The 14,115-nt window shown below is 38.2% G+C and overlaps 1 protein-coding gene across 1 annotated transcript in view; it reads left to right on the top strand.

Moving 5' to 3' along the window:
* Window positions 1–14,115, top strand: part of map2k5 (mitogen-activated protein kinase kinase 5) — an 89,369-nt gene that overhangs the window by 64,259 nt on the left and 10,995 nt on the right. Inside the window, exon 22 of the mRNA XM_031290280.2 lies at window positions 5,202–6,153. Within this exon, the coding sequence (XP_031146140.1) occupies window positions 5,202–5,312 (111 nt within the window). The 3' untranslated portion in view covers window positions 5,313–6,153. The remainder of the gene's footprint in view (window positions 1–5,201; window positions 6,154–14,115) is intronic.

Here is a 14,115-nt window from a genome sequence, read left to right as displayed (position 1 = left end):
ACAAAGACATTTGCTCAGCTTTTTAGGGTCTCAATGAGAGCCCAACCAATAAATCAGACAGCCCGATAAGATTATCAGAGATATTTTGGCCAATAACTGACAAAAGACTAGATGAAAGGTTTATCAAATATATGTTTTAAACCAGCAAATAACAGATTTTTCTTGGCCGCCAACTCCTGAGGAAAATATCTGACTCTTTAGCTACTATATGCTTCACTATGTTCACCAACTGGTCGTTAACTTTGTTGGCCTGACATTTGGTGTTGGTCAGGTTTTTATAATAAAAATACTGATTATAACTGCTTTAAGTAATTTAGAAACAATGCCACTATAAGAAACCACTCAGTACATATATCGTAGTTTAGGGAACCCTTATCAAACATGTATTTTTATGTTATGTGAAAAACTGAATATCGTCTGAAATATCATTTATTTTCAGATTTTTAAATTATAAATACACATAAATTCTCAAATATCGGTCTCAGTATTGGCCTAAAAAAATATTGTATTGGTTGTAATATAGTCACAATATAACATTTAAAACTGGAAGAAAGGTTTACACAGAAGTTTAAGTAACCAGGTGTCTTATGCACTCATGGATAAGACACATTTTATAACAAATTCTCATAATACAAACATATTTTTCTGTCAGCCTAAACATTCACAAACATTTTTTACAATTATTTAGCTGTACTTTGCAGGGCTTTAAGTCATTAGCAAAAAAAGTGGTGATGTTGTGTTGTTGTCAGCTGTTTCTTCAACTTTAAAATACCCCCAGCAGCACCCAGTCAAAATACAACATCTCGTAAGTTGACTATAACTTCTCTCCTGCCATCTCTCTTGTATGCTTACTTTAGTCCTCACTTTTGCTCACTTTCTTCATTTCTTTAATTTTAAAACATTTACATTCCTACTATCAATCAGGTAGCGATGTGATTTGTGTGTTGGCGAAAAGATACATTTAGAAAGAGAAAGATCAGTAACCACAGGCAAAGTGTATGTTTTCAGTTAATGTTGTGTTTCTACAGTGTATTGGCCTGTGTGCATGTATGGTGTGTGCAATCGTGGTATGAAGAGCCACGCTCCTTCATCCAGCTTAAAGCAGATGTCTCTGGCCTGTCAGGGTTAATTTCTGGAGCAGAGGTGGAGTGCTAGATTTTAAAAACATCACTCAGGACTTCCTTCTTTATTTCTGTATCACTCCCTTTCTACTGAGGCAAGGAAGAATGATTGATGAGATGGGTATTCAGCACATAGGGGCACCCAGGAGCGTCCACTTCACCCGTCTCATACTGACACACACACACACACACACACACACACACACACACACACACACACACACACATACACACACTGATATGAGAGTAATTAACCTCAGACTGTGTTAACCCCAGCTGCCCATTAGAAGGACAACAGGATTGATGGGGCTCCCCCCAGTCCTTCACAATCTCTACAGTTTGTGCAGGATTAGAGTACGCTGGAATGTGTTTTATTATAATATAAAACAACACCAGACTAAATGTGGTGATTGAATGATCACAGTCAAAAGTAACAATTGTGAGAAAAGAAATATTCTTCAGTTTAACATTTTCCAGCGTAACCGCAAATAGACAAGAAGGATCCCAGGAGGAAGAAAGTCACCACCAGTCTGTCCTACTTTGTTGCTAATCTTACAATGTCAGCACCATTTGGGTGCTGCTGGGGGTATTGAGTCAAAACTAGTAATGTCACTTTTATAGTGGGATATAAGTTTTCATATAGACAAGATTAGCTTTTTTGCTAATGACTTACAGCCCTGCAAAGCACAGTAAAATAATTGTAAAAGATGTTTGTGAATGTTTAGGCTGACAGAACAATATGTATGTATTATTAGAAGTTGTTATGAAATGTGTCTTATCCATAAGTGCATTAGACACCTGGTTACTTAAACTTCCGTGTAAACCTTTCTTCCATTTTAAAATGTTATATTGTGACTATATTCCAACCAATACACAATTTTGAGGCCAATACTGAGACCGATCTTTGAGAATTCATTTAAAATGTATAAATCTGAAAATTATATTTCAGATGATATTCAGTTTTTCACATAACATAAACATACATGTTTGATAAGGATTTCTTAAACTTCACAGATATATGTACTGAGTGGTTTCTTATAGTGGCATAGCTTCTGAATCAGTATTTTTATTATAATAACCTGCCCAACACCAAATGTCAGACAGACTACGTTAATGACCAGTTGGTGAACATAGTTAAGCATATAGTATCTCTAGAGCCAGATATGTTCCTCAGGAGTTGGTGGGCAAGAAAAATTATTTGCTGGTTTAAACATTGATGAATCTGTACTGCTATTTTGTGTCACTTGCCAATATGTCTTTGTTAATCTTATACCGGGCTGTCTGATTTATTGGTTAGGCTCTCATTGAGACCCTAAATAGCTGAGCAAAAGTCTTTGTGTGAGACATTGACTACGTTTACATACACATAATATTCCGGTTTTTGCCCTTATTCCGAAAAAGACGATATTCTGACTAAGCTGTTTACATGGCTAATGAAAGTGAATATTCAACTAATATTCCCGTTTACATGTAGCCGTGCAAAATAGGATTTTTTCAAAGTTTACCAGCGGTGGCGGACTTGTTGGACCGTGCAAACACAGTGTCCTTCACCCAGCTTCTTGAAAAGGTCGGCGTAGCGATGTGTGCACATATCCAAAAACCAACGAACATTTCTCTTTCTTATTGGGTCTGCAGCCTTGCAAACTGTTTACTGGTTGGTTTGTGTACAGCAACCATAGCAACGCACAGAGCTGACCATAAGCCTGCGATAAAAAAAACGCGATTTGAGACGCATATTCCGAATGCGCTGTATACATGTCCAAAGAATGCTTCTAAAATCCGAATAATACCGGAATATCCTACGTCTTAATCGGAAAATGCTATATTCGGAAAAAGGCTTTATTTGGAATATCCAACCGGAATATGCTGTTTACATGACCTGTATAAAATTCGGAATATTGTCATATTCAGAATAATAGTGGAATATTCGTGTTCATGTAAATGTACTCAGTGTTTTAAGACGGGCAGATTAAGCCTGATTTTAGCCCCGAGTTGGTCACCCCCGTCTAATTTCAGAATCGGGCCAAATTTCTGGCAGATCAGTGCTCATCTGACGGGCATTTTTCGGGTGGTCACATCAACGGCTGTCTGCATTTTGAGCAGTTCCACAGTTCAATGGCCGCTTTAAAATGATCCGTTATAAATTGTCGTGAGCTTTTTTTAAATTTGACTGCAGTTGTATTTTACATGTTGTGGCTGAAACTGTAGTCTTGACTGAGGCTGTGATGTAAAACTGAACTTTGCTGCAGAACAGAGTCAGACAGATTATATTGTCTGCATCTTCCAGCCATCTGCGTTGCCATATTTTTCTTTATTACTTTATGTTCATAGTACGGTACACAATGCCTTTATGTCTTTTTTCAATACTGTTGAGGTCGCGGCCTTCTCGTCGAATAAACTTGGAGATGCCACTGGACAAAACCGTTCAGGGGTTCCTTGTTAGCGTTCAGTGTGAGCACCACTGTCAGGTGATCTGTACAGTGTGAGCATAAAAGCCGTGCAGAAAGGCAGATTAAAATGTGCAGTGTGAGTTAACACAACATACAAGATTCTGGGCAGCTTAAGTTAGAACTGAACTCATATTAACAGTGACAGTCTCTTGTTAAGGACAGATATCGTTGAAATCATTGTTGACAAGTTCATTTAAACTGGCCGGCCACAGCATTGTTTATCTAATTGGACATCTAGACACCACAAATAAAATTAATTGTCAGCCCGAGTTGAAGTGTCTCATTTACAACCTCCTCACCTCTGACCCCTGTGGGACCGCCGGCTCTGGTCCCCCAGATGAGGCCGCTGATTGGGACTGTTGTCATTGAGATATTACATGTGACATCTCTGTTTCAGTGCTGCAGCAGTAACAAGTGAACACTGCCAATCAACGTGGTTGACACTGGTTATGTGTTTTAGGGGTTTTCAAGAGCTCATTTATTGGTACTATTGATGGAAATCAGTCGAGATCAAAACTGTATGAAAAAGAATTTATCATATTTAATAGAGTTTCGTAATTTATTTTTAAATAGTCGACAAAGAAGGTTTGCGTTACTGACTGTTTTATTAAAAAGCTCATTTTACAACCCGTTATGACTCATGCCGATGATTAAACCGCAACAATATTTCTTAAAAATGCCCTGACAAGCCATTATTTAAACGTTAAGCTTTAAAAACCAAATCTGTTGGACATGAATATTTAAGGGGGTTTAATGATGTTCCTGTTTAGTTTATTTGTATTTTATCATTATTTCTTTATTTGTGATTTAGAATAATTATACAAGAAGAACTAAACCAAACACTTCACATAAAGGTGCAGTGATGTTTGCGGCTCCAATCTGTTTGATAATAAAACATTATATTGCAGAATAGGTATAAACGTTTTTTTAATAGCTTCTAGAATACTTTTATTATCATGAGAAAACTCATCACTTGTGTTTTTACAGCCACCAGTCCTCTTTGTTGCCGTGTATTACAATTATCCTGAAGGTCAATTTAATGGAGTAAGTGGTAGCAGATATTTTTGATGCAAAAATGTTTAATTTAATTGCAAATGGAAACTGAAAATATCTTTCAAAAGCTAAATTCAAAAATTTTACTTTTCCAGCACAATTTGCGACTGAATCCAAAGACTTTTGAGTGAAGTGATAATGGCCAAATTTTGTCTTTAAGGTATAATTTTTAATTTGGTTTGTCAGTGCAGTTAAGGCTAAATAAAAAAAATAAAACCACAGGCCATTGTCTGAATATGTTTCAGGAATTTCAGTCTGAAAAAATAAATCATACCTTATTAGTAAAACTCCAACAGTCGAACTTCAGTAGTCGACCCCATTTCATGCCATTAAATTCCATTTAAAAATGTGTCATACAAGTCTGCCTTTTGAATTAATTTATTCACTAAATAAGTTTTTTTAATTCAGCTCATTATTGTTAATATTGCAAATTCAAGTTTTATAAAAACCTTTTTAAATGCACTAATTTAGTCCCAAAGATGTGTTTCTTCTATATAAATCAAAATAAACCCAAACGTACAGATTTGTTTCTAAATGAAAACGATTTAACACTTCTGTCCTCCTCTTTATTTTTCAGGATCATTCCTTCATCATACAGTTTAACGATGGTAATGCAGAGGTGGTGTCGATGTGGGTTTGTCGCTGTCTGGAGGAGAGACGCGCCCAGCACGCTCAGGGACACGTCTGACGTCCTCGTGCTGTCCATCCACGATGGACCAGGACGTCTGATCCCAAACCTTGAACACTTTTCAAAGGCTTCAGGGTCAAGTATGTCCATATGCACTGTACAAGTGACTCAATGTACATGGACACAAATCACTAGATGTTACAAACTTTATGTGAGGAATTCTTAAACAGCATTGTGAGGAGCTCACATCCTTTGAACTTTGCATCTCAATCTCTGCATCCAAAAAGTGCAGAGGGGTCTGCGCTTTCTTTCTAACATGGGTCCCCATCCGCAGCTTGGTCCCCACATTTTTCAGGAGTATACAGAAACGCAGTGAGCACATCACAGTCTGGTGAATAGAGATACACAATCCTGATTTAAAAGATCAGTGATGAGAAACAACTTCATAAGCATAAGACAAATTAAACGCATGGCAAAGTAATGCTCTTTTTCTGGGATAGCATCTCAAATATCCGTCTTGTGCTTTACTGTAGACAGCCCTCTAGTGAATGTTAAGGTTTTTGCCTGTAAGTAGCTGCCCATGTGTGTGCCTGTTTTTCCAGTGGTGTAATGTATTACCTCAGCAAACTTATGTTGTCACTGTAATAGAACATTTGATTCCAGTTATTCCCTAATCGTGTGTGGTCGGGGTGTTACAGGAAGTGGATACAAAGCTCTGTCTCTGTCTTCAAGGGGTGAACGACAAGCCTGCAGTAAGCAAGGAGTTTGAAGCAGCTCTGCAGTGTGACAGAGTGCAATGACATATTGACATGCATCTTTTCTGGGTTCTAAAGCTTACTGACCAAACAATGAATTGTTCTCACTCATCAGGAGGAACCAGGGCCTCTCTCTATTTAAACCAGTTTTTATCTTGGTTCTCTGATTTCTGTTTGCACAGACATGCCTGACGTGGAATGCCAATGAATGAACTGTTGGAGAGGAAATTGTGTTAAAGCAGTTCTCCACTTTCATTCAGCAGCTATTCATTTTTCTTAGAATCCATTAAGAATAAAAGAAACTATGGACAAGAAGAGAAACGTAACAAAAAACATATCTCTTTCTCCCCTTATAAACTAGGGATGCACCGATCCGACTATTTCAGTCCAAATACCGATACCCAGGCTTTGAGTATCGGCTGATACCGTGTATAAATACCGGTGTTTATTAATAAGCTGTATGCCTCACTGTGTGGAAGTGAATACGATCCATTTTTTTGTGTAAGGCAACATCAAACTTGACTTAAATGTTGCTTTCCTAATTTTGTAAAAACAAAATGTAACAAATAAATACATAGATATAAATTTTATCAATTCCTTATTATTAAAATAATAAATCGTGCCCCAGTAACTTGGTAGGAAATCTTCAAAATGAACAGGAATTACAGTTCCAGTATATCATGTGTCAATTATTTAAACATAGAATTGAAGTAAATAGATTGGCCTGATTGTCACCGATATCCGATCCAGATATTTTAGTCAGTATCGCCCGATACTCGATATCAGTATCAGATCGATGCATCCCTATTATAAAGCAACACTTTTTTTATTTTAAGTTATTATTTTATCCACTTCCTAAGTAGTAAATTGTTACTTTAGCAAGATATGTCATGTACTATACAGAAAGTATGTTATTTTATTAGATTGCCAAATAAGATCAGTTGATAGCTATAGAGGGAAAACATTAATGCAGTGCCCTTAACACCAAAGACCCCACCCAACTGATGGAGGCTAACATATTGGGTTGTGTGACTAAAAGGATTTGACAAGGTCTTTATGTGCAGCTATTGAAATGCGTAGAGCTCAAGTGCAATTAAATGCCATTTCTTCCACAAGAGCACAGTAGACACAGCCTACAGTGACTAGATGTGTACAGTGTGAACATCGCTAGAAACGAATGTAACGGCAGTACATCAGCGAAACACAAAAGGCTTAAATCACCACTTTATTATACATGCGATGAGTCGTTTCTTCAGTACACTGTTCAAAGTGCTTTGTCCTCTGTAACGATGAGGAGACACATGGATGCTTCATTGTAATCACTGGCCTTTTGACAGTAAATCAGCCGAAACAGAGAAGACATTTTGTTGTTCGTAGATCAGTCAAACGTGCTCCATCGTGCCATTAATTATTTGGGAACTAAAGATTTCCTGTATTTTTTACATGAACAAGCCCACAGTTGGTCTGTTTTTTTTGTTATCACTTTGATTGTCAAGCATCTTATTTCCAGGATGGGCTATTCATTTAGCATTTTTGCTACAAAACGATACAAAAGAAAATCTTAATTCAAGGTCAACTTTTTGGGGTTTTCAGAACTAGGAAGACCACAAGATGGATTTGAGAGTTTGGGCAAAAGCTAGTAAGTGGAGTCTTTTTGTCAGGCTACTGTTTCCAGGTCTGTAGGATGGAATTTGGACACAGCACCACAATCCGGCGTTATTTAACGGGTTACGATGTGCGAGGGAAACTTCATGTAGCGCCCTCTACTGGTTGTGCTCAGAACATATCGAGGCAAGATTTCTCAGTGAATTTTGAAAAACATTTTTTTTTTTTTTTTTTTTTTTTTATGGAATCCTTTTCCGTATCCAACAGCTCATTATTGTTGATAAACGCTACTTATTACAATGTCCTTAATTCTGTGTCACAGCAGTTCAGATACAGTTTGTGATCAGTCACTCCAGACGCATTATTTGTGAACTGCACAACCAGCAGAGGCGCTGTTTGCATGATCCTTCCCATACGGACACATTTTATTAGTGCCATTATTCCTGCCTCAGAAACCTGAAATTGAGCCACACACTTTTAACTTTGATGTACATAAATATATTTTTACCTTAACTTTGGGAAGAACTTGTCCTTGTCCTAAAGAAATTAAAATAAATATATAATAATAATTGGTGAACTCAAAAGTTCCAGTAACGAAAATACATCAACGTGGATTTTCCAACAGTTGCGCATTGAATAGAATATGTACTTTACATTATACCACATATATTGTTAATTATATTCATCTGTCAAATTCTACCGTGCTGTTTACACATCTGTGAGACATCCACCTTACATAATGTTGGCCTTAAATGTAACCGAAGCTATAAATACTTAGCAGTCTGGCAAAACTAGTAAATAAGTGTAAAATAAGAAGAGTGTGTAGTGGCCACTGGCTACTGATGAACACACTTGCAAATATTAAATGTATTCTTGCAATTCAAATGAAGCCAAAAAGAAAAATTGTTTCTTATTTCTGAACGGATGTTCTGTAAGCGCCAAAAAAAGCTCAGACACGTCTTTTATAGTTTGGCAATGTACTTATTGACTGTAATTTTGAATTATGAATCTGCAGTATCAGTGGAAATATTTATTTTATTTTTTTTACTTTTTAGCTTGTGACTTTTCAGCCCTGTTATTTTTTTCCAGTTTTTGCCACAAATTATTAAGTCAGTGATGGGACTCAGCAGAAATATTAGTGCTGTGGTATTACTGGCTGATTATGGCCTTTTCTGTAATGATCTGTGTTGGCACATATTCCAACCATAATGCACAAATAAAATAAAAAGTATTTAAACATAATCATTTGGGTAAGTTTGACATTTTGTTGTTCACTTAACATTATTCATTATATTCAAGTCTGTTTGTTAGTCGTTCATCATTTTATTTTGAAGGGAAACTGCTTTCACACTGACACCGTAATACACTGGCAACACTGGTTTTCATTAAAATTACAACAACAAGACTTGGGACACCTTTAGGACATGGCCCCAAATCTTCACATGACTCACAGTATACAGACAAATGATGGTTGCTTCATTAATAGTTTGACATTTGCATGTCTTTCCGTAGAATGACCCAAACCTGTGATCACCTTGCTGTCCTAGGTTTAATTACAATCTGCATTTCATAATTAATCTTTGTCAACCTTTAATTAACTTCAGCCTTATTATTAATGTGTGCATGTGTGATTTTTTTTTTTTTTTTTTTACTTTATGGGTTCTTGAAAGAGCTGCTAAGTAATGTGTGTCAGACATTACAAGGTTTGGTAAACAGTTCATGTATTCAGGTGCAAATCAGTTAAATACATTTCCGAGCTCATCTCTTAGTATGAAACAAGCAATGATTAAAGGTCCCATGGCATGAAAATTGTGGCTAGAAATGGCGATAGGTGTAAACCAAGCCCTGGGTATCCTGCTCTGCCTTTGAGAAAATGAAAGCTCAGATGGGCCGATCTGGAATCTCCTCCTCATGACGTCATAAGGGGAAAGGTTACCTCCCCTTTCTCTGCTTTGCCCGCCCAGAGAATTTGGCCCACCCATGAGAGAGAGAGAGACATCATGGCTTGAAAACAAGCAAAGCATGGCAGTTGGTCAAAGCCACACCCCCACCCTCCACCTTGCCCCCCCCTCTCTCCTCCTCAATAGCATTTAAAGCTACAGACACAGAAATGGCACATCCTAAGGAAAGCTCATTGTGGGACTGGCTCTAGTGGCTGTAATTCTGCACCAAGGCTGAATTTCGGGAAAGACACTAAAGATAAAGTATTAGGGGAACACTGAGGCCTATATAAAAGCATCCAAAAAGCAGCATGTCATAGGACCTTTAATTGGGAGAGGTCTTGTTTTTAATGACTGCATTTTCTCTAATAATCTCTTTTGTCTTGAGCATCAAATACTAGTTGTGATCTGAAGAAAACAAGCTAATGTCAAGATCACAGAATCATTTTCTATCATTATATCCTAGTGCCTGGAAGGCACTAGGATATAATTCTCTGGTTATGGTTATGGTTAGGGTTAAGGTTAAGGTTAGGGTTAGGTGCCTTGAGGGCAGCGGTCGCAGCGTTGCCTGGAAGGAGCAGTTGGGGGCAAAAAACACCACTGAGCCTTCCATACGCACCCGCAGCCTTCAATGCTTTATTGTGTTAGTTACTGTGAGGTTGTAGGATTATATATGTTTCTGTCTGAATGCAGTAACACATGTATTGACAGGCAGCCTGATTTAATAATTATGCAGCTGTGTGTTAACCTCAGGACCCTGACACACACCTACGAAGCATGTAGCCAAGTCAGTGCTGCGTTGTATGTACTATTCACTTTTTAAAAGGGGCTTTAGAAAGCAGAAGGACAAACTGTGTGATTTCAAAGCGTGTCTATACTTATACATATATCATTATGAAGAAATGAATTCCCTGCCTTATTTGATCTTTAAATGAAAGCTGGTTAAGAATAATACTTTTGCGATTGAGGTTACCTTCACTGATCCTCCTGCTGTGACAGATACTTAACCTGCCATTTGAGCCCTTTCACGCTGCAACATAATACTTTATCATTCTTCTGAGGCACACCAAAGGCAGTAATACAACAAATAGGCGCTATGAGCCAGAATACTGCTCGTCCTTGTATTTTTGTGTTTCTCCCACGGGCAGAGAACTGCCTCTATACAGTGTGAACTAAGCGCAACCAAAATCCAAGAAAAGTGTTTTATGTTTGGGAAAATTTGTTAGAGGTTAATATGTGCAGGGTTGGCTATAGTGCACAATACAGCATTCACTGAGACTCCAACCAGGCAGGAAATAATTTAGCTTTTTTGTCACATTTACTGGTGTATCCTTTAAAACAACAACCTTGGACACCTGCTGCCAGAGAATTGTCCTGAAGTAACAACCTAAAGGCTGCTGCATGCCGCCAATGAAAGGCTCTTTAGAATTTTGATAGCATTGCAGAGCCCCTCATGATGATGATATCTGTCAAAAGAGGGAATATTTTTGTATCTTTTTTAAAACAGACAAACCTAAAGTCTCACTTTCCACAGCTGGCCAGGTGTGCTTGTTTCTGTTCAACTGCTACCACTGTACCATGAATTGCTTTTAAAAACCTGAACGTTTTCTGCATTTGTTTAGTGTCACATTCTGTAAAAGATGCTTTACCATCAACAAAGATATTTTAGATTGCTTTGGTGGTTTCCAGAGGAAGGAATAATATTGAGCCAAATGGGACCAAAACACTTCTGGAAATCTAACAAAATGCTAATGTCATCATGCTCTCAGTCATTGTTTTAACATTTAGATATCTAGCAGCTATAATGTTTACTTCAGCGTGTTAGTAAGTACAGCTCAGGTTAATGTGTTTAGTTTTGCAGGTATTTGGTATACACATAAACCACAGTTTTGGACAAAAAGTCTGGGAATTACGATTCATCCTGAGCAGGACATGAATGTCTGAACCAAATTTCATGGCAATCCATCCAATAGTTGTTGAGACATTTTACTCAAGGAACCTCATTGTGGTGCTAGAGGAAACGTCACAGGACAACCAAAGTATTTAGGATGCGAACATCATCTGGGGACCATGAATGTCTACACAAAGATTTGTGCCACTCCATCCAATAGTTGAGATATTTCAGTCGGGACCAGACAGGCTGACATTGCCTTCACTAGATCTGCGCAGCTAGCTTGGCTGAAAACATACTTGTTGCAAAACAAACAAAAATGTGTTTTGATCTACATGTTGTGGCCGTTTTTGTCAGCAGATCATTTTGAATCAACAGTGGACTTCATCACAGCTCTGCCAAAGCACAGCAATATAGAGCCGGTCACAAAAGAGTGATCCCACCTGTTTGATGAATTTTAAGAGTGCACTTAAGCCATGCTAACGGTTCTAGAGGATGGCAATGTCAGTCTTTTAGTTGGTCCATCAGTTTGATCCAAATTAAAACATCCATCTAAATTGAAATATCTAATAACTGCTTACACTACTTGTATTTATATTTTTCTATTATTGCACTACATGTTTGTACCTCATCTTGTAACTTCTCCTGTACCTGTATTGGATCTTGTTGTTTGCACCTTATGTTCAATGGTTTATTCTTTACTTTTGCACCGGGGACCAGGGAATCACTATTCCTCTATTGACTCTACTGAACTGTATGAATGGATGTCAATAACAACAAGTCTCTCTTATCTCTTATCTTAACTGTTGGATGGAGGGCCAGGACATATTATTCAGGCATTCATGCCCCCAATCCCAAAGATTTTGGTGGTTCCCACACCTTTCCTCCAGCACCACCAGCAGGTTCCCATTTGTGGTTCAGTGTGAAATGTTGCCATGAAATTTGATCCATATATTCATAATCTTTTTTAAACTCTGGTGATCCCCTGACTGCTATCCCTTCACTGTAGCTCAGCTGGGGACAAAGAGGAAACTTTGCACCGAACAGACTGACTGTGGAAGATCTTAACTCAGACTGAAGAAGCATCATATTATCTTCAGTTAAAATGTGGACACAGAACAAGGAATGTAGATGTTGAACCCCATCTCTTACACTGGAGTAGCGGGAGGAGGGGATTTCTTCACCTGCAGTAGCTGGAGGGAAAATCACACCGCGTCCAGGATAGCAGCGCCCTGTCTCCACCTACATATGGACAGGTGAGTATTGTTTTAAGATATACTTTAAAAAAAAAATGCAAATCTTGCCTTTAATAGAGGCCCACATCTCATACCTGAGGTGCAGTTTATGTGGTTTCTAGCAGGGGTGATTGGTTTTTTTTAACATTCAGCATCTTTTTTAGGAATACACATATATACACATACACAATAAAAGAAATACATTTGATTTGGGATCTGTTTTTTGATTTTTTTCTCTTTGTACTGTATCAAAAAGTCAAGTTGTGTGTGTACATTTATATACTTGAAAGTGGGCAACATGCTCAGTTAGACCACTAGTCACACATTAAGTGTATAGTTTTTGCGGGTGGGGCATGCGTGCCTCAGTATTTGTAAAATCCTTGCTAAGGCATTAACATTCAGCTCTTAAAGTCGCGTTTGGAAGCTGACATGATAACTTGACTGTTAACCTGTCGATCAGATCGACCTGCAGCCTGCTGGGAGCAGTGATGATGATCAGTCCGTGTTGTGACAGCTCTGGCCGCCACAAGTGATTTCTGTTCCATGTAAATTGTGGCATCAGATGATCTATGGCTGTGCTTCATGTGACCTATAGTAATAATATGTCTGGAATGAAAATGTGGCTGCTCCATGATCTCATCTGGCGGGCCTCTCTCCGGGATATTGACCGCGCTTTGTTCGGAGATGCGTCTTCATTTCTGCCAGTCCGGGACGTTCATATTCCCAAATTCCCACCGAGCTGCGTCACTGCTTTGTATCGGCCGATGACCCTTTTTTTTTTCCAGAGCAGTCCGACTTGATTAGCACATCAGGCGGGACAATGAGTGGCCGCCCTGTACACAGCCATTATCCAGATCCCTTTATCAATGTCCTGTAATTAAAATGTCACCCTTTAATTTTCGAGCCCTCTCTTTCCTCTCGGCGGAATCTTTCCTCCAATAAAAAGTGTAATCGAAATGCTCTTTTCAGTGGAAACAAAAAAAGGATACGGAGAAAGCGTTTAGCGGAGAGGGATCAATAGGCCCTTTAGTCCGAGAGGAGGATTGATTGGTCTCTAAAATGGGATTTATAGGGGTCATGGTTTTATAGGGTGCTGATACAACTGTTAATTATAAAACATTTGGCCTCAATTGCTGCTGTTATTAAACCTGTCCTGATTGAGGCGGACTTGATGTATCTTTACAACATGCAAGCGTTTAGGAAATAAACCTTTTAACGAGATAATAACCCGTCCTGCATAAAAAACATGATCATGTTTCTTCTGCAATCCCACGCAGGCTTTCCACTCAAATCAATGATCGGTGGCATTGAAACACACAAACCTGTTTAACTGTTACGGACACACTTTTTTGGTGATCTGACAGTCGTTTAAAAAAAGAGGTTTGAACTCAAGCTGCTGTGAAGGCAATCGATCAATAAATGAAATAACATAGCATT

Source organism: Sander lucioperca, chromosome 3 (genome assembly GCF_008315115.2).
Source record: "Sander lucioperca isolate FBNREF2018 chromosome 3, SLUC_FBN_1.2, whole genome shotgun sequence".
Lineage (NCBI taxonomy): Eukaryota > Metazoa > Chordata > Actinopteri > Perciformes > Percidae > Sander > Sander lucioperca.
The sequence above is the reverse complement of the archived record's forward strand: the minus strand, read 5'-3'. Positions and strand labels throughout refer to the sequence as shown.